Here is a 20881-nt window from a genome sequence, read left to right as displayed (position 1 = left end):
AGGAAGGGAGAAAGCAAATAGGTTTGGAAACGTGCATCGGAAGAACATAGGCGGACACTAGGACCCATCAGCGTCAAGAAGATGCGGCTTTGGGGGCTGCCGAGGCGCGCCTGGAGGTGACGCGGCGTTGGCTGAGGTCTCTGGCCGGGACCAAGCGCTGCAGGGGGAGGAGACTCGGCTGTCTTCGGCCTCGGCTCACCTGTCCCTGTGTGTTTCCTGCTCTTTCTTCCGCCTATGGCCCTGGGGTCCGGCTCTGGTCCGGGGACATCCTGCCTCTTCAGGGGTCTCTCGGCTCCCGTCCCGCCCCACCACATGCGGCTGCCCACCCCCGAGTGCCGGGGCCTGGTGGCGGAGGCCGCGGCGACGGCCGGCCGCTGATTTGCTGTTGAGGGCGCGGGGCGGGGCAGGTTGGAGACGCTCGGTCTCCGCGGGTCGCGCCGTCTTTTCCCGCCATGTCGTTCGTGGAGAGCGGGAGTCGCTTGGCTCCGCGGCGCCGCCGCCTCGACGCCCCAGCCCCTTTCGCTCGGCCTGCGTGTTTCGCCTTCGCTCAGGGGGACGGTTGGGGTGAAGGCGAAGTAGACGAGGAGGAGGGATGCGACCAAGTGGCCCGCGACTTGCGGGCGGAGTTCTCGGCTGGGGCCTCGTCGGAGCCCAGAAGTCGCTCGCTGCTCCTTTCGGATGGGGCTGGGTCGCCGGTCCTGCCGGATAAGCGCAATGGCATCTTCCCGGCGGCTGCGGGCGTCCGAGCCCAGCCCCGGCGGTGGCCGGTCCAGGTCCTCTCTATTCTTTGTTCGCTGCTCTTCGCCATTCTTCTGGCCTTCCTCCTCGCCATCGCCTATCTGATCGTTAAAGGTACTGAAGCCGAGACTTTGAGAGGCCAGAGTAAAGTTGAGTCAGGACGCGGCATCAACCTCCCTTTCCCATGCCCTACCCAAACCGGCAAGCTGGCAGTCACTTTCACCCAGAGCCCTCGTCTGCACCTTTCTTTGCTTTCCCCCCTTTGTCTTTTCTTTTTTTGGGTGAAGGGGTCCTGGTCCATGATCAGGAGACCCATTTTAAGAAAGGATCTTTTAATGAAATGGGTCCTTTTGAAGAAATATCTTCAAATCCATGAACACGGGAGTGAAGTATTGACACGATTAAACAAAATGCAGAACACCCACCATTAATAGGAGACAGTGAAAAGTGCGTTTAAATAAAATAGGCTGTATATATATGTTCAGAGGCTTTGATCCATAGTTAAAGATGTGTTAGCCACCGATGTCCCTATACACCCAGAAGTTCTTTTTTTTTTTTTTTGAGACAGAGTGTCACTTTGTTGCCCGGGCTAGAGTGAGTGCCATGGCGTCAGCCTCGCTCACAGCAACCTCAAACTCCTGGGCTTAAGCGATCCTACTGCCTCAGCCTCCCGAGTAGCTGGGACTACAGGCATGTGCCACCATGCCCGGCTAATTTTTTGTATATATATTTTTAGTTGTCCAGATAGTTTATTTCTATTTTTAGTAGAGACGGGGTCTCACTCAGGCTGGTCTCGAACTCCTGACCTCGAGGGATCCACCCGCCTCGGCCTCCCAGAGCTAGGATTACAGGCGTGAGCCACCGCGCCCGACCTACACCCAGAAGTTCTGAAGGACAAGGACTCCATCCCATAGCCCTAATTTCTGGTTTTATAGGTGAAATAATTAGCTCCTCTTAGTTTTAAGTTTGCAGCTAAGTGTAGTGCACAAAGTTCTATTGTAGAAGGTGTGGTCTATGCTTCCTCTAATGGTTTTATTTTTCTGTGTCTGAAGTTGAAATATTGGCCAGTTGAAATCTTTTTCCAAGACTTATATGGATGTATTGCATGGTGGGCTATCACAGTGGAAAGAATCAGACTTGAGTTTAAATCTCAATTCCCACTAGTGTGTGACCTTGGCCAAGTTATTGAAAATGAAGAATTAAAACAAAACAAACAAAAAAAACTTAGTTGTATGAAAAGCACCCAACACATTGTCACTCAAGTATTCACTTTACTTCACTAAATGAAATTAAATCTATTTAACTCCAGTTTTTTTTTCTCGTTGCTTCCCAGCCCCTGGTGGGCTGCAGATGGCATCTAACACCTTACCATGCTTGATTTTCATACAGAAGACAGATTGGCAAGTTAATGTGTGAATTTTACCTCTTAATAAAGTGGTTTTGGTTGTAAACTGCCCATCTTAAATGTTTGGCTGCCAATGTTTCACTTCTCTATCACTCTTCTCCCCCTTCTTTTCACTGCAACCCTGATAGTTTTATTTTGTAGATAGTTTATTTCTCTTTTTGCTCTGAGATACTGCCTTTGTATCATAAAGTTGCAAAACCATGAAAAGTGAAGTCTGTTGCAGAAGACATTGAACTGTGCTTATTTTGGAGAATGGAGAAAGGAAATGAACTCAAAACCTAGTATTCCTTTTAATTTGCATTACATGGAATGTCTTTACTACTACCCTAGAGAATAAACATTACTCTCATCTTATATACACTATATAGCTGTGGACACCTGTAGAGAGGTCTTATTTGTTTGCTGAAGGTCACATAGCTAGTAAATTGAATTAGAATTTGAGCCCAGTTCCTTCTGACTCCAGAGCAGTTTCCACAGTGCCACAATTTCTTCCCAGCCTTTGAGTTACTCTTCAAATTATAAAATAATGTTTTCTACCCAAGTTCTTCTTTGTATTTACAGAGTTGCATGCTGAGAATTCGAAAAACGAAGATGATCTAGACACTGGGCTATTAGGTATGGACTTAATTATCACTTGATTTGATTTTGAGCTCACTTTTGTTTTTCTAGAACATGTTTGAACATACAAAATTTGGGATAAAATACTTAAAAGTTTTTGTAGGTACTTTATTTCTCTTTTGCTCAGAGATAATTGCCTTTGTATCATAAAGTCACAAAACCATGTTAAGTGGAAGTCCACTGTGTACAGTTGATTCAGTCTTATGTTTTTCATTTGCATATGTTTGTGGTAAATGTTATTAGATTTCCTTTATGTATGTATGTATGGAGTGTGTGTATATATATATATGTATATATTATGTATTTGCCATAATTTTTTTAATGGGCACAGGTGTGTGTATATATGTACCAGACAGACTAGTAATACCTTTTGAATATAACTATATGCGATTTAGGTCCAGAGATTACTTAACATTGTCTAATTACATTCTGGAAGAAGCTTCCCACACCTCTTCTCAGGACTTTAAAAATAAACAAACAAGACTTCCTTACAAACTTAGCAAAGATAAATAATATCTTAAGCAGACTTCAGGAGAAATTTAAGAAACATTGACCATACTTGCCCAGGTTAATGACTGTGAGAGTCAGACCTGAGTTTCTACAGAGTGTGGAATGCTATAGTTTATAGGTTTCCAGTAAAAAAGGTTATTTCTGCTGTATTTATTTCTTTTTACCAAAATGATTTTTAAGGGTTCAAAACTTTACCTGTCTGGCATATTTTACTTCTGTTTGCTTTCATTTCTTTGATTTGATCACTCTAAATTGGAGAGAGGAGATCAAATTTTATTTGGTCACTTCAAATTTGATCAAATGAGTCAAATAATGTCCCTTTCCACTTCCTTACCTGTTTCAGCAGGAAGAGAAGTGGAATTGCTACACGCTAGGTAGCAGGTGGGCAGGCAGTTAGGTGTAGGCCTTAACCAGTGTAGCTACTGTGCACCCACTGTGTTCATGTTGCATTGACAGGAAAGGAAAGACCACTTTCCTCTGCTCCTGCACTTGTGCCTTGACATGTTGAGAGATGCATTGCTCTAGGGATTTGAAGACTTGAGCTCTATCTGTCAAATGTGATTAGTTTAGAGAGGATACTAAATTATGTAAAATACCTGCCATCCTCTTAAATTGGAAAACTATAGAATCCGATAAAGTTGAGGAAATTTGCTTTCAAAAACATCTTAAAATTGTTGGTTAATATTATGCATATGGAACATTAAGGCTTTTATTAGTTGCTAGCTGTTAATAGTTTTTACAACTTCTAAAATTACCTAAATACAGTCATGTGCCCTGTAACAACATTTTGCTCAATAGCAAACTACATATATGACTGTGGTCCCATGAGATTATAATGGAGCTGAAAGTTTCCTATCACCTAGTGACATCATAGTGCAACGCATTACTTACACGTTTGTAGTGATGCTGGTGTAAACTAACCTATTGCACTGCTAGTTGTATAAAAGTATAGAGCACGTACAATTATCTATAGTATATAATATTTGATAATGATAATAAATGTGTTACTGGTTATGTATTTACTAAGCTTCTTATTGTTATTTTAGGGTATATTCCTTCTACTTATTAAAAAAGTCAACTGTAAAACAGCCTCAGGCAGGTCCTTTGTGTGATATTCTAGAAGACATTGTTATCAAAGGAAATGACATTTCAATGCATGTTAATGGCCGCTGAAGACTTTTCAGTGGTACAAGATGTGGAAGTGGAAGACAGTGATATTGACAATTCTGACCCTATGTAGTAGACTAATGTGTGTGTTTGTGTCTTAGTTTATAACAAAAAAAGTTTGAAAAAGTAAAAAAAAGAAAAAACTTAAAAATAGAAAAAAGCTTATAAAGTGTATAAAGAAAAAAACGTATATAATGTGCTTATGTTTTAAGATAAGTGTTATTACAAAAGAGTCAAAAAGTTTTAAAAAATTTTAAGTTTATATGGTAAAGTTACAGTAAGCTAAGATTAGTATATTATTGAAGAAAGAAAATTTTTTTACAGATTTAGTATAGCGTAAGTGTACAGTATTTATCAAGTCTACAATGGTTAGTAATGTCAACTTTCACATTCCCTCACACTTACTCACTGATTCACCTAGAGCAAGTTCCTGGCCTTCAAGCTCCATTCGTGATAAGTGCCCTGTACAGGTGTACCATTTTTTAAACTTTTATACCATATTTTTACTGTACCTTTTCTATGTTTAGATATGTTCAGATACACAAACACCATTGTGTTAAAGTTGGCTACAGTATTCAGTACGGTAACATGCTGTGTAGTTCTGTATCTTAGGAATAATAAGCTATACTATATCGCCTAGGTATATAGTAGGCTGTACTATCTAGGTTTGTGTAAGTACACTCCATGATGTTCACACAGTGACAAAATCACCTAATGACACATTTCTGAGAATATGTCCCTGTCATTAAGCCACACATGACTATATTACATTTTTATTTTTTAATTTCATAAAATACATTATTTACATAAGTATGGGAAACAGAAAAAAAGTATATGAAAAAGAAATTCTAGGAATTAAAGCAAAAGTTTTCACTAGTCTACCTGTGTGTCTTTTCACATCTTTTTCTATTCATTTACATATATATGTTCATTCAAAATACATAGTTTTGTCACTGTTGTAAAAAAATATAATTAGAATCATGTATATTTTGCAGATTTATTAAAATATCTTGGAGTTCATTCTATACCACTATACATAGATCTACCTCATTCTTTTTCATTACTGTATAGTTTTTCAAAATATAGGCTTATCAGTTTATTTAAAAAGTTCAAATGTCAGAAGCTTTACAACAGGGCTTGGAAATTCTGTGTGTAGTGATATTTAGTCCCGTTGTTTATTTAGGGCAAGAAGAAGTTTAGTAAAGGGTGTGTGATTGATTGCATAATGATTCTTTAATAAGAAACCTTTCTCTAATATGTGGACATGGAAGTTTTGTTTTTTTCGGATCTTTTGTGCTTAGTGCCTCCACATCTTCATAAAACTTCTAAAAGTTACCTCATCTGTGTAAGCTCAACTGTTAAACAAAATGAAAATATTTGCTGTATATCAGTCTGTTTTGCTGAAAGGTTTTTAGAAGTATAGAGAGTTGCCACTATATTTTAGAAAAGTACCCCCTGAAACTAAAATAACTTATTTTGAAAAATACACCAAAACAAAGTATACCCTTAGAAAAGTGGAAATAAAAATTCCAGCAAAGGGATTGGAATAGGAAATCCCCAGATACCCCTGTTTTTGCTTTGGGTGAAAACACTGAGTCCAAGAGATTTCAGTTGATGGAAAAGATGAATTTCCATCATTTTGTCGGCTGATGAAAATTGAGCTGTAGAGAAGGAAGGATGTGTGTCTACTTATTTAAAGGCCTACATCCTTTGACAGCAGTTCTTCCTCTGGAAATTTGTAATGTATCTTGGTACAACTATACACTGAAGTACAAGCGTATTCTTTGTAGCATTTGTAATAGTGAAAAACTGGAATAATAAAAGTATGCAACAGAACTGTGGCTTTGTGTGCCATAAGAAAGATCTCCAAGGTAGAATGTTATATTAAAAAAGCAGAGTGGGCCGGGCGCGGTGGCTCACGCCTGTAATCCTAGCTCTGGGAGGCCGAGGCGGGTGGATTGCTCAAGGTCAGGAGTTCGAGACCAGCCTGAGCAAGAGTGAGACCCTGTCTCTACTAAAGATAGAAAGAAATTATCTGGCCAACTAAAAAATATATATACAAAAAAAATTAGCCGGGCATGGTGGCTCATGCCTGTAGTCCCAGCTACTCGGGAGGCTGAGGCAGTAGGATTGCTTAAGCCCAAGAGTTTGAGGTTGCTGTGAGCCAGGCTGATGCCACGGCACTCACTCTAGCCCGGGCAACAGAGCGAGACTCTGTCTCAAAAAAAAAAAATTAAAAAAAAAAAAAAAAAAGCAGAGTGCAGAACAAATTTTCTGATGAGAATCCTATTTGTGGAAAATAAGCTGAAAAATATTTATATTTTTATACATAACTAGCTCTACATATGTACCTGTATTACTTAGATATATATATAATTTTTGGAAAGATACACAACGAACTGTTAGCTGTTTGTTTTTCAAAGTGGAATTGGTGAATTGGGGAAAGAAAGAATTTAACTTCATTTTTATATGCTTTCATTATGAAACAGTTACCCTAAATTTTTAGCTTCAGGATTCTGGAGATACTGACTTATAACAAATTTAGTTGTTGGGAATTGTCAACTTCTGTGGCTTTTCTGCTTATTCATAAATGAATTGAGTAATTTTCAGATTCATAAGCACTTCTAGACCACTTGTTTTTGCCCTGTCATTGTTACCTGGCTTATCTGTGATATAGTTTTTGATTTAAAATGAATACAAAATAATTGAAATGCCCAATGTGAGGCAAACACTTAGATTGTGTAATAGTGGTCATTTTGGAAAAACTCAAGAATACTTGTATTAAATTTGACAGGTATGCCATTAAAGAACCTGAGTGAAAAAACTTGATGGGCTTTAGAAAGACTCACATTTGGTTATTTTTAAATGTTATTTTGTGTCTTTCTTCACTTTTTTAGGTATCTAGAAGTTTCATCATTCCAGAGCAATCCCCATGTTCAAATACTTGATATTTCTTGAGTTGATTACCATCTTTGTTCTGGAAACTTAACATATTATTTTAAACTTAGAGTTAGCTAGTCAATTATTTTCTCCCCTCCTTACAGATATTCTTCTAAATAATAGCAAGTAACAGCTACTTGGCAATATAGCAATACATAAATTGTAGTTGTACTCTAAATCTCATAATTTCTGTTTTCACCCCTTATATTACTGGGGTGAGAGGAAGGTTGTACCTTAGTGTCTACTCAGGTTCTGTCCACCCAATCCCAGGTTAGGTTAAGGTTCTAGAGGCTGATGCTGTGCCAGGCTAATTCTCAAGACATTTGCTCAATTGAGTGTTGAAACATGTTTTATTCCGGTTAGGATGGCCATTCAGATGTAGCAACTTCCAGCCACATGACCATCTGCTGTTTCTGTGCCCCACGTAGGGCAGAGTCATCTGCAGGCTTTGGCCTGGGCCCATCTGCTAAGACACTATACACAGCTATACTCCGCCTGTGGTTTTGTGTGGCCTCCTACAGATGGCTTTGCCAGGAAGCCCCAGCAGCACTCCTCCCTCTCCCATGTATACACATAAGTGCAGGCACACATAGAACATGCTTTATTCAAACCAGAGAGATCTTTCTCAACTAGCAGATAAACCCCGCACACAGACCTTTTCTCCCTGTTTCACGCAGACCTTTTTTTTTTTAAGAAATAGTCTTGCTATATTGCCCAGGGGAACTCCTAGCCTCAAGCTATCTTTCCACCTCAGCCTCCCAAGTAGCTGGGACTACAGATGAGTGTCACTACACCCAGCTATTAAAAAAATTTTTTTCTGTTCTAAACCACAGTAGAGTCCATATAAATTTTTTTTTTTTTTTTTAGAGATGGGGGTCTCACTATGCTGCTCAGGCTGGTTTCAAACTCTTGGCCTCAAGCTGTCCTCCTGCCTCAGCCTCATGCAAACATTTTATCTATACTACAATCATTGCATTGTCTTTGCTATCTATTCAGGCAGGATACATTGTGTTCCTGTAATTATTTTGCAACATAAAAATAAAAAAACACTCCAGCTGTTTCTCCTTTCTGCTCTCCTACATCCCTCTTCTGGGGCAGTGAGCACAGAGCCCATTATCTCTTTAAAAGAAAGGAAGGGAAAGGGAACTATCAGGAGGAAAAAAATAGGTTAATCTTTCAGAAATACCTCACCACACTTTTTGTGAATGCTTAATTGCTCTGACTTCGTATTTTAGCAGTTTTATCAGTCTGTTACTGGACTTCAGATGGTTTACACACAGTCCACTGCATTTATTTCTTACCTACTTGTTAAAATAAAGGCTTCTTTGGTGGATCGTTTTGTGTAGCCAGGAAATTTGATAATTCGTAAGTCGTCTTCTAGTGTTCTCAACCTTTGTTGTATTTCTGAGGCATGGAACACATACTTTTCAGAAACCTGTCTCATGGAGGCAGTTTGAAAATGCTTCCACAAAGTTTCTGATACAACTTCCCTGCTCCTCCGCTATTCAAAAAGGATTGCCTGACTGGAAATTTTTTTAGAAGTTTACTTTTGTATTTAATATTTTGAAGAGTAGAACGGTCATATGGGCCAAAATTCAAAAAGTATGAAAGAGTGAACTGAAAGGGCTTCCTCTCACTCCTGTCTCCCAACCACTCATTTTCTCTCCCTACAGAGGGCCAATGTTAAATTCTTAAAACATCCTTGCAGAAATTTTTTTTGATATGTAAGTAAAACATATATCCATTTCTCCATATATATAACGTGCACATACATAATACATAATTTCCCCCTTCTTTATACAAGTGTTTATTGCTGTTCTGAACATTGACTTTTTGGCTCACCAGTATATTTTGGAGATCTTTTTATAATATACCAGTACATAATGAGCTTCCTTATTTTTTTATAGTTGCATAGTATTACATTTTATGATTGTACTTAATAAACCAACTTTATGCCTCTATTGCTGATCATTTAAGTTTTTTCTAATCTTTATTATTATAAACAAAGCTACAGAGAATAATCTTGTTAATACATCATTTTATACAGGTTTGTATATCTTTAGGACAAATATCTGGAAGTAGAATTAATGGATTAAGAGATATGTACATGTATTATTTTAACAGATACTGCCAAATTGCTCTCCAAAATTGGTTGAAATTGATTGAAAAATGTCAGAACATCTTAAGAGTGAAATGTTTTGACCATTTTTTCTGTAGTTGAATTTTATAAAACTGAAGATGTTAGGTTCTTAGGTTGAATTTGCCCTTCTTTCCACATATTAAATTATAATTAAAAGATTCAATGATATGACTTCTAGTTGTGCTTTAGTAATTTATACTTTCACATGGGTTAGCTTGTACTAAGCTCAGATCTCTTATCCCAGTTCCATATAGTTGAGAAGATCAAAAATGTACATGATCTAAACATGAGAATACTGGTTTATTCTAAATTGTTTTGCTGTTAATAATTTAAGTTTTTCCCATCTCTCTTCCCATTAAGGGTTCTGGACTCTGCTTATAATATCCCTAACTGCTGGATTCTCCTGTTGCAGCTTTTCTTGGACAGTGACTTATTTTGATTCTTTTGAACCAGGAATGTTTCCCCCTACTCCTCTTTCACCTGCCAGGTTCAAGTAAGTATTCCTGTTTCTTGGTTCCTTTTTAACCATTTCAACTCTGCTGAAAATACTAAAATACATAGAAATAGGAGGCTGCTTATTTGTGAGATATGATGAGGCTTCTTCATAAAACACAAATGACACAAGGTTTTCAAGCTTGTGGGCTCAGCCTTTAGATATATGGAGAATAATATTTTAAATTCCATATCTAGATAATGCAATGTTTTTTTTAAAAAAATGATCAATTACTTTAACAAGAGATACGATTCTAATGTAATGAGATATTTCATAAGTCACAGAAAAATTTAACATCATTTTTTCTTTTACTTATATCTCACTTCACTGAATTCCAGCCTTACATTTCTACCTATTTAATAGATCTTGCTACCTGGATTTCAGAAAGCACTTTGCACTTAGAGTGATTAAAACTCTAGTCTTTGTCTCAAAGACATCAGTATTCACTTACTTCACTTACCAGGGCTTGAAACCCTTATTATATTATATTTATAACCCTTATTTATTATATCTATTCCTTTACCAAGTCCAGTCCTTTCTGCCTTTTCAAATGTCATTGGAAGGCTTCCTTTTTGCACCACCCGTGTTTTTGTACTATAAGGCATTGGTCAGTGTACTTGACTCCTTGGTTTTCAGTCTTCTAAGCTCTCTCTGTTCTAATTCACCCCGTAGACAGTCAGCCCTCTGTATCTTTGGGTTCCATATCCATGGACTCAACCAACCACAGATCAAAAATATTTGGGAAAAAATAATAAAAACTAACAATACAACAATAAAAAGAATACAAATAAAAAATAATAATATAACAACTATTTACATAGCATTTACACTGTATTGGGTATTATAAGGAATCTAGAGATGATTTAAAGTAAATGGGAGAATATGTGTAGCTTATAGGCAAATACTATGCCATTTTATATGAGAGACTTTGAGCATCCACAGATTTTGGTATCTCTGGGGGATCCTGGAACCAATCTAGTGGATAACAAGGAACAACTATACTGCTGTCTTTCTAAAAACACATCTAGTGACAGCTTTCTCTTTGAAAGTCTTCCGTGGCTTTCCTGTTGCCTTCAGAATAAAGTCCAAAGTATAGCAGAATAATCCTTACCCAATTGACTCTACCCTTATTTTCCAATGTAGCTATTTCCCCAATGTACCCTATGCTGTAGTCACATACCAAATTGCTTTGGCATCCCCCAAATAAATTATACAATATGGAGATGTCATGACTTTATTCTTGCTGTTCTTTCTTCCTGGAATGTCATTTTCCCTCAGTTTCTCTTCCACCACCACCGCAATTCATATGCTTCATAGATATGAGAAGCTTTTGGGGTTAGAGAAAAGTATTTCAGTGTCCTTTTAAAGATCTGCAATTGTGAGGGCATTTAACCAACTTCCTAAAAATTATGTTTGTATTTTTTATTAAATTAAACCAGTAGTACAGGCCTTAATTTTCCATGTGTTTATTAGTTACTCAGTTTTAACATGAGATGGTGTCATGTTAGAGACTTAAATTATGTATTTGTTAATACAGCCCTAAAAATAGTTTTGAAATATGCAAATGAATGTGTGTGTACACACAAATGTATGTTTGTATGTATATACAGAAATGTGTGTTTGTGTATATATACAAACACACTAATGTAAACGAAATTGAGTTTTATAGAGAAAACCCTGCCCTCTAGTGTTTGTGGAAAATATGCAGTTACTTCAGAAATGTCAGAATTAAGTATATTCTCTTTGTCACCAGTAGAGTGAGTCCTTGTATAGGAAACAACTTTACATTTTGAGAAAGTTGTAGTCTTCAGACCATTTTCTTGGAAATCAGATTGGTATATTTCATTAATATGCAGCATTGTACTTTCACAAAAATATCTTTGTAACAGGTTATATATTCCTTTATCACCTAACATAAACAATGATGTCTAATAATATAGAAGTAAATCAGGTTCTTTGTTGAAAATTCTAAAAAAAAAAAAAATAATGGGTATAATCAGGGGAAATGATTGCCAACACTTTAGTGTATATCTTTCCATTCTTTATGCATATTTAAAAAATTGAAATTGGGATCACAGTGTACATACTGTTTTGTAAGAGTGTAAAAAAAAAGTCATGTCTAGTTGGTTTGTTAAAATAGTAGTCTTTTGCTGTTTTTGCAGACTTAAGTATCTGGGCTTATTTTTTTCTTTTTAAACAGAATAACTAGTTGAAGTGGGGTAAAAAATTGAGAAAATCATATTTACTGTGGCTATCAATTGTATTTCTCTAGAAATGTAAACTCTTCAGGGGAAGAAAAAATAACATTACTGATATTTAGTAAATATGAGGTGAGGTGAGACATTTAATGACATCAGCAATTTGGATCAATAATTCATTAGAAGAGATTGAGATTAGAAATAAAATCTTTTTCTTATATTTATTTAAATTTTATTCATATTTGCTATTCTACATTTATTAGGTTAAATCTCAGAAGCTTTCACTTTTACATAAGCACAATACCTTTAGGAAATACAAAATAGAGAACTTTGCAAGGTATACTTTCAGACAGATACTTAATAACTCTGACAGGCATGTTTTTCAGAAAGATAGTTCAATACATTAGCAAACTTTGCTGAGTTAAAAGGTATACTGCTATGTCATATATACAGACTTCTTTATTAGTAAGCCATCATTTTCTTTGCATATTTGGTCCAGTATACTTCTAAATTATATGAAGAGCTTTGTCTTAGTTGTTACTGAGTATCTGTTACAGTGTTAAAGAACAACAGGCAGAAGCAGTAGGTTTAGATTTCTTGGAGTATCTAAATAGGCATTCCCTATTTCTAACTATCTTATTATTCATTATCCTGCTTTTTCTACCATACCTAATCAACATCTTCAATGCACTTCTCATCACTTTTCCCTGTTCATCCATCAGGTTTTGTCAGTGATTTCTAAGCAGACAAATATGAGTGTATATATATATATAGTCAGTATTTCACATTGTCACTATCTGCTTTAATTATAGTTTTCAGGAGTTAATGCATCTAAGTATGTTTGTTACCTATTCATGCAAAAGTACTGTATACAAAGAACCCAGAGCTTTAAAGAATCTTGGAGTTTAGTGGGCGCAGTGGCTCACACCTGTAGTCTTAGTACTCTGGGAAGCTGAGGTGGGAGTATCGCTTGAGGTCAGGAGTTCCAGACCAGCCTGAACTTCAAGAGTGAGATCCCATCTCTACTAAAAACAGAAAAAATTAAGTGGGGGTGGTGGTGGATGCCTATAGTCTCAGCTGCTAACATAGCTGAGACAGGATTGCTTGAACCCAGAAGTTTGAGGTTGCAATGAACTATGATGATGCCACTACACCCTAGCAGGGGAGACAGCAAGACTCTGTCTCAAAAAAAAAAAAAGAGAGAATCTTGGAGTTCACTTTAGGCTAGAGCAGTGGCAGTGGCAGTGGCAACACCAAAACGTTTTAAGCTGTCCTCGGTGGGGAAGAAGTTAGGTATGGATACCAGATGTGCACTGAAGTGCATTTTCCTAACAAGTACACCTTTTAAACTAGTGAGGTTCCTGTTAAAGATTATGGGAGAACTAATGCCGTCCTAAGCCACTAATTCCGTAGGTGTTATCATTAGTCTAGTTCCTCCAGTTTTTAACAGAAACTGAGTCCTAGGAGTTTAAGCAACTTGCACTAAGTCAAATATTAAATAATTTGCATGTAACATACTAGCCCCTGACTGTTTATTGTTTTTATTTGTTATACTAGCTAACCTCTGTCTCCTCTGCATTATGAAATGAATCAATAGGAGAAATTTCAAGAATTGAGACAACATCATTTCATTGACAATTAACAGGCAGTCTGAGCTTTTGCTGTGTGGCTGCTTTGTCCCTGCAATATTGCCAAACCCAATCAAAATTTGTTCTTAACATCACACTATCTTTATCTTCTGCACTCCACATTTCATGTTACCTGTGCACAAGCCCATCTAGTGGTGAAATGATGTAGCTGCAGGTTTATAGTTAGTGTGCTAAAAGTACAAATCACTTAGTGATTATAAGTCCCACCTAGGGTAGAAATGTTACATTATAGTCTAGCAATACAGTTAGTGGAAAAATGATAATGTAAGTGATGGGTCTAGCAAAAAGCATAGTGTAGAAAGCTCATTAGTTTTGTAATTAAGAGTAAAATATTTAGTGACAGTAATATGAAAAAAGTTATTAAATATGTCTACCTTGTAGTACTTTTTATGTAGCGTACGAGATCAAGGACAAACATTGTTAAAGAAGTTAAGGGTATTGCTTCACTGCAGTCTGCAGTCAGTAGTGATAATTATTGAAGTCTGATTGCTGACATGAAAAAGATGCTCATTTTCTAGATCAAAGGTCAAATTTAACATATATACTCCTGTAACATTCAAGCTAAGGTGTTAACATTGTAGAAATATAAAACTAAAATAATCTGAGGGTTCCAGAATAAGTCATTCTTAGTAAGTAAGTTTGGTTTATTCATTTTAAATCCAGAGTTAATTTGTATAACCTAAACATACAAAGTGGCAAACACCCCTAACATCTAGTGATTTCCTTAGTAAATTAGCTGAAATCATTATGAAGGGAGTTACTATGCTAAGGGGAAGGTTTTGTGTCAATAATATAGGATTATTGTTTTATGCTGGGGATATCCCACAGATACTTATTTCCAAGGAAGAAAAATTAATGCTTGTATTTAAAGTTATAAGGATGGGCTAACTGTATTATGGAAATCAAGTACTGCTGGAAATTTCAAGTTTCAAGCTTATGCTGCTCAAAGGTATATAAAAGTAAGATTTCTGGTGTGTTAGATATCTGAATCTAAATTTTGGATTATTGAATCACTTATTGAGAAACTAATTTTAAATAATTTTTTTCTGTTGAGAAACACTACAGACATAGTATGTCTTGCAGTCACAGCATTGTAGATTTTGGAAACTGTCTCAGTTCTTCATAAATCCTCAGTTGACTTATGCAAAGAGACTTCTCATTTTGAATCTTGAAACTAACTGAAGATGAGTCTTTTGAGGAGTAGAATTCATTGTTTTAAAAAGAATTATCTCAACCTTGAGCACAATTCCGTGATTAGTGACCTTGGATATCTATGTTTATGATAGGAATATTTGTTTAAAAAAAAAGACATCATTTTAAATTTTTCTAGATGCTTTGAAAAGAGAGTTAAGCCTTCAAAATCATCCCTCAGATAGCAATTCTGAGTTATCAGAAAAATATAATGTTATTACAACTCGACTCAGTTTTAAGTCACAGATGTATTGGTTGTATTTATGGCTTATTTGATAGAGGGTTCATGGTCAAAATGCAGGGAAATGTCACAGTTACCAGTATTATGTCATGATTTCTAAGAATGTGCGAAGGTAAGGAGTGGTATCTTTTTTCCACAAAATCTTGTTTAAAATATAACCTGTAGCATTACCTTGGCAATCTGCATTATTTCATAGTTAATGTACAAACCAGGGGGTATCTGCTGCCTTCCTGATGCTGTCAGTCTTTTTTAGTATGTTCACTCTTAGTTATCCACCTTTCTATTTCTTTTTGTTCCAGCTACAAAAGACATTGGATAAATGCCCAGGCACTCAATTTCAGAAAACACATGCTTTTGATTTAATTTTTATTTATAATAATTTAACATTATTTGTACCCAGCCTTATTTTTAAAAAATTGTGTTGCCTTACAATGCTGTTTGGAATCTGCAAAATAAATTATCAGTAAGTGAGAAAGAAGAGGGAACATGTTGCTTTTTGTTTGAATTGCATTTTGGCAGATTGTTTTTGGTAAGTATTTTACAGACTAATACATGTGATCTGATACTCTTTCACGTGTGTTGTTCCCTACATAAAGCAGTCTGTATGTAATTAGATGCTAACATTTGTGTGTGTGTGTTGTTGTTAACTGTTGTAGCACACAGCAGACAGTAAAATATTTGATGTGAATTTTCTGGAATATTCAGGATTTAGGATTGACATTGCTGTATTATACTATTCTTTTTTCTAATAAACATTAGGTTGATTTTTAAAAAAAATTATATGTGTTGTTAGGGTTTTCTCTGAATTTTCCTTGTTCCTCTTCACATTGGAAGTTAAGAAATACAGAACAAATAGTAAAAGCATAATAGAAAAGTGCTATAGGTTCTTCTTGGGCAGTAATGTAAGCCTTGGAGGTCAAGCAAAGGGAGTTATTTAGTATTTAAATTAGAAGTTTCTTTTCCTAGCACACTAGATTTAACACTGAGCACAGTGAATTGACTCTACTACTCTTTTCATACAGATTTTGGAGAGCTGCCTTTTTGTTGAATCAGATTCTTTATTGCCATGAACTAATGAAGCAGATGTCAGATGGCTAATTGCAGTAGGAGAGAAAAGCTACTGACAAAAGAGATAGATCAAGAACTTGGCCTTGATATTTGAGTATCATGAAGTTTCATTATCTAGGGACTATTTGGAGCCATCAGTTGCAATGCTGTCACTGTTAATGAATATATTGATGGCATTGCCCTGCAGCTTCTTGAAGGGTTAAAATACATGCATGTCTTACAAAGTATTTTCCATTACTGTTCTGAGTAGAGACATACATAGATGTAACAAAATCCTCTAAGAAATCATATTAACTCTTCTTGGTTTTCTTTTTGTTTTCATAAAGTGATACAGTTAATGAGTGTTTGCTTTGCACCTGTTTGCCATTGCTCTTGCTGATGCTGTTTACACTGTGTTATGTATGGGCTGCTGAAAAGGCACAGGTGTATATATGCACAGAACAATACTGATAAGAAATACCTGAGAGATAGCACTTGTCAGTTTTGTACTTGGAACCATTTTTGTGGTTCAACAATCTAAAAATTACGAGAGGCAGCCTGGTATATTAGAAAGGGCTTTGAAGTCAGAAGAGGTGACTTCCAAATTCAGCCTAGCAGAAGGACTTTTGGACAATTCATTTAGCGTATCTGAGCCTTAATTTCTTCATATCTTAAGTGGGATAAAAACAATGATACTTATCTTTATAGGCAATAAGTGTAAGTTTACTAGTTAAAGCAACAGATGCATCAGATGATAAAGCAAACATGGTGTCGGAGCTTTTCTTTTCTTGAGATTTTTCCAGCTTGAAGTCTGACTATGGCCTACCACAGGTTACCAGCTATCTTTTCTTGAGTAATTGTTATTTATCCTGAGATTTTATTTCTATTCTTTTATTAATAATATTAAGGTGCCCTTTTATTTATGAAATAATGCTGGTAGTAGATTGTACTTTTTACACTTTGTTCTTAGCAAAATAAAATTTGGGCAGCATTGTTTCATTTACTTCTTTAAAAAATTTTTTTTAACTGATTAATGACATTTTAAGCCTTGAGAATCCCATTTTTCTTATAACTTTTATATTGTTTGCCCTGACTTCGGAGTGCATAAGGACTTTGTCTAATCAAGGTAGTACCTAGCACAGATAGCTGTCCTCAGATATTTTTCTGCTGACACACCAGTGAATAAAGTTAACATGTCTGACATTCTTTACACCTGAGTAGACTGCTGCATAGGTAAAATAGACTGTAGGTTAATATGCAGTTTGATCCAACCTGATGTACATTCATTCATTTCTCTCTTACTGATTTTCAGGGAATTGTAGTACAGTAAGGTATTTAAAATATGTACATATGTAATTCCATTTTAAAGAACGTTCTTCATTTTAGGATGTTTCTGTGCCCCTGGGTCATTATGATAATTAACATTGCACTGGCAAAACAGAGGATTGTAACTCAGTTAAAATTTCTAGTTAATAAAATTCTGGATAAAGGACTTTAATATATATATGGAGGAATAATTGTTGCAGAATTGAGATCTAGAAGAGAGTACAGAGATAATGCAGACCATTTTTATGCTATAGAAGAAAACATAGGACCAAAGAAGTTGGCAGTATAGCTAGGAAACTAAATATAACACTAATAAAAATAAAGTCGTTTTAAAAAAAATGAGGAAATCCTTAAAGTATTATAGAAATTTTGAGTCCCATTATAACATTGCTTACTTTTGTATAGATAAATCAACTTGTTCCATTAAAACAGAGTATTCTGTATTAACCAATATTTATTTGTAATGCAAATTATTAGACTAATTACAGGTCCAAGAGGAGCAATGGAGCAAATGCTCAAAGTTAGTCACCGTCATCTCTTATGTGCTTTTAAGAATGATGCATTGCAGTTCAACATTAAGTATATACATATACATGTACACATACACAGTATACCAATGTGTAGCCACTGTCCTAGCAATGTGTATATATTAATATATAAAAAGGAGAAAGAGGGGAGAAATTTTTTTCCTGTTCAGTCTCTTACTTGATTTCTTATGTGAGTTACCTGTCATATAAAATTTTTAAGAAGTCATAACATCCACTATTTAGAAACATGATGATACAGTGAAACAAAAAAGTTCTGTAAGCATTTGTTCAATTTATATATTTTTTGTTGAATGCAATAATTTTGAAACTTTCATGTAGAAAGTAATTGGTATCGATTTCTGAAGAGATGATCTATGTATAAATCACATTGCTAATTTCCAAATTAGTGAACATCAGTATATACTTTGAGCCTTTTAGATTCACCAGAAAATCTAGCTAAAGATACAGATTCTGATTCAGTATGTCTGGGGTGAGGGCTGAGATTCTGGATTTCTAAGAAATTCTCAGGTGATGCTGATAATTGCTGGTCCTTGGACTACACTTTGAATAGGAAGGCTTTAGACAGATGTCAGCAAATGTTCTGTAAGGGACCAGACGGTAGATATTTTTAGTTTCGTGGGCCACACAGTCTCTGTCACAACTCCTTAGCTCTGCCACTGTAGCACCAAAGAAGCCATAGACAATGTGTAAAAGAATGAACAAGACTGTTCCAATAAAACTTTATTGACAGAAACAGGTAACAGGATAGGTGGGCCTTAGTTTGTCAACTGCTGTTTAGAAAACTGTTTTGAAATTAGATATTGCTTACAAAAGATTTCTAATTTTTTGTCAAAATATATATCTATATAGATAGATGGAGATATATATATATATGTATATATATATGCACATATATACATATATATATGACAAGGGATGAGGGAACATCCCTCATTCATCTGTTCAGATAGTTCCATTCTAACTGGTTAATTTTATAGTCTTAAGGGTAAGATACATATTTCTAAAAATCACATTTTAATATTGAAAAATGATTACTTCACACCTAATTGATAAATTTATTTTACTGAATATCTGAGTTTTAATGGATAAATGGTGATGAAAAAAGTAGTAATGGAAAGACAACTGAAGGCTATTTGAAGAAGCCAGAAAGATTACAACTTGGGGATATTTAAAAGTATAACAAAGTAAGTAAGACAGTTACAAACCTGTATTTATTTACTCACTTCTCCCTTTAGATTGTGAGTATACAAAAAGTGACTTGCAAAGTCTGGGAAATGTTTTTTATGGTTAAGAAATATAGTAGGAGTTGTAAATTAGTGATAAGGAAAATAATTTTAATTGAAATTTAAAAATTGACATCACATTTTTTCATAATTGTTACGAACTCTAAGAAAAATAGCTTCCTTTTGCCAGGTTCGTATAAAGATATATAAAGTGCCAGCCCTGTAAAACTGCAAAGTTATAGAGAGGACAACAGGAAAGTCAAGTAGGAGAGGAGAGCCTGGAGCAAAGCTAGCAAAATGTTAAAATAGCAGAAGACCTCAAATTCATTTTAAAGTATGCCAAGACCTGTGGTGTTTCAGATAAAAAGGATAACGAAGCAGAGTTGATCCAAACTAAGATCTGAGTAAGGAGAGTTCACAACTTCATAGTCTGAGGTAGAATCTCAGCTAGTGTGATCCATCTATCAATCCATCCATCCAATCCATCCATCTATCAATCCATGCATCCCTTTCCCACTTTTTTTTCTGCAGCTATTCCAAATCTTTACCACATGAACCCTTGTTTTCAATGGCCCTCACTTCTACTTTCACTAAGAGGTTACTTACAAGGGACTTCCTCTACTTCCTTCTTCCTCTTGTTACAGACTTACCATATAATCTCACCCATCATTCCACCCATTCCTCTTATCCCAGAGGACGAAGTGTCCTTTCTACCTGCCCAAACTTAACTTTACCTTTTGTGCTCTAGATCCCACTACCCACACCACCCACCCTATTCCCTTTTTCATATGTTTTCAGTGTTTCCCTTTGTATCCAGTCTTCTTGTTAGGATTTTTTAAGACATTCAGGTTTCTCCTATAATAAAAAAAATTCTCATGCCCAGCTCCCCTCCTATCCACATCTAAGTATCTTGGAAGACTAGAGAAGAAAAAGATAGTCTCTGCTTCCCCAGTGACTGCAGTTGCTTCCACAGGTGTCTGCAGTCACCCCTACACTAAATTTTTTCTCCTTGAATTCACTGCAGTCCTATTAATTATGAAGTTTAATCTTCATTTATTCAATCTGTTATTTGAAATAGTTTATTGTTTCTTCCTTTTTGAAATGTTTTTCTTCCTTAACTTCTATGACAACTACTCCCTCCTATTTTTCTTTCTGGCTATCTTTGAGAACCTCTCTCTTGATTTTCATTTATATTTCCTATTGCTTACTAGGAATTTTTAGTTCATTGTCCCACAGATATTTCCAGTTTAACATATCTAAAATTGACTTTATTGTTTCCCACTTCCCACCAACCTGTTTCGTCTCATGGGTTCCCTATCATGGTGAGTAGAATTCCATCCAACCAGTAACTCAAGTGAGAAATCCGGTATCACCTTCAATTCTTCCTTCTCCTTCAGTAACTCCAACCAGTCAAGGACCAAAAATCATGGCTGACATTTATTGTCTT

The 20881-nt window shown here is 35.9% G+C and overlaps 1 protein-coding gene across 1 annotated transcript in view; it reads left to right on the top strand.

The window, feature by feature from the left end:
• The first annotated feature begins 358 nt into the window (after positions 1–358).
• Positions 359–20881, top strand: part of ARL6IP6 (ADP ribosylation factor like GTPase 6 interacting protein 6) — a 33305-nt gene continuing 12782 nt past the window's right edge. The window contains exons 1-3 of the mRNA XM_045559287.1: positions 359–852; positions 2705–2758; positions 9879–10011. Of these exons, the coding sequence (XP_045415243.1) occupies positions 453–852; positions 2705–2758; positions 9879–10011 (587 nt within the window). The 5' untranslated portion in view covers positions 359–452. The remainder of the gene's footprint in view (positions 853–2704; positions 2759–9878; positions 10012–20881) is intronic.

Source organism: Lemur catta, chromosome 8 (assembly GCF_020740605.2).
Source record: "Lemur catta isolate mLemCat1 chromosome 8, mLemCat1.pri, whole genome shotgun sequence".
NCBI classification, from domain to species: domain Eukaryota; kingdom Metazoa; phylum Chordata; class Mammalia; order Primates; family Lemuridae; genus Lemur; species Lemur catta.
This window is presented reverse-complemented; position numbering and strand designations above follow the sequence as displayed.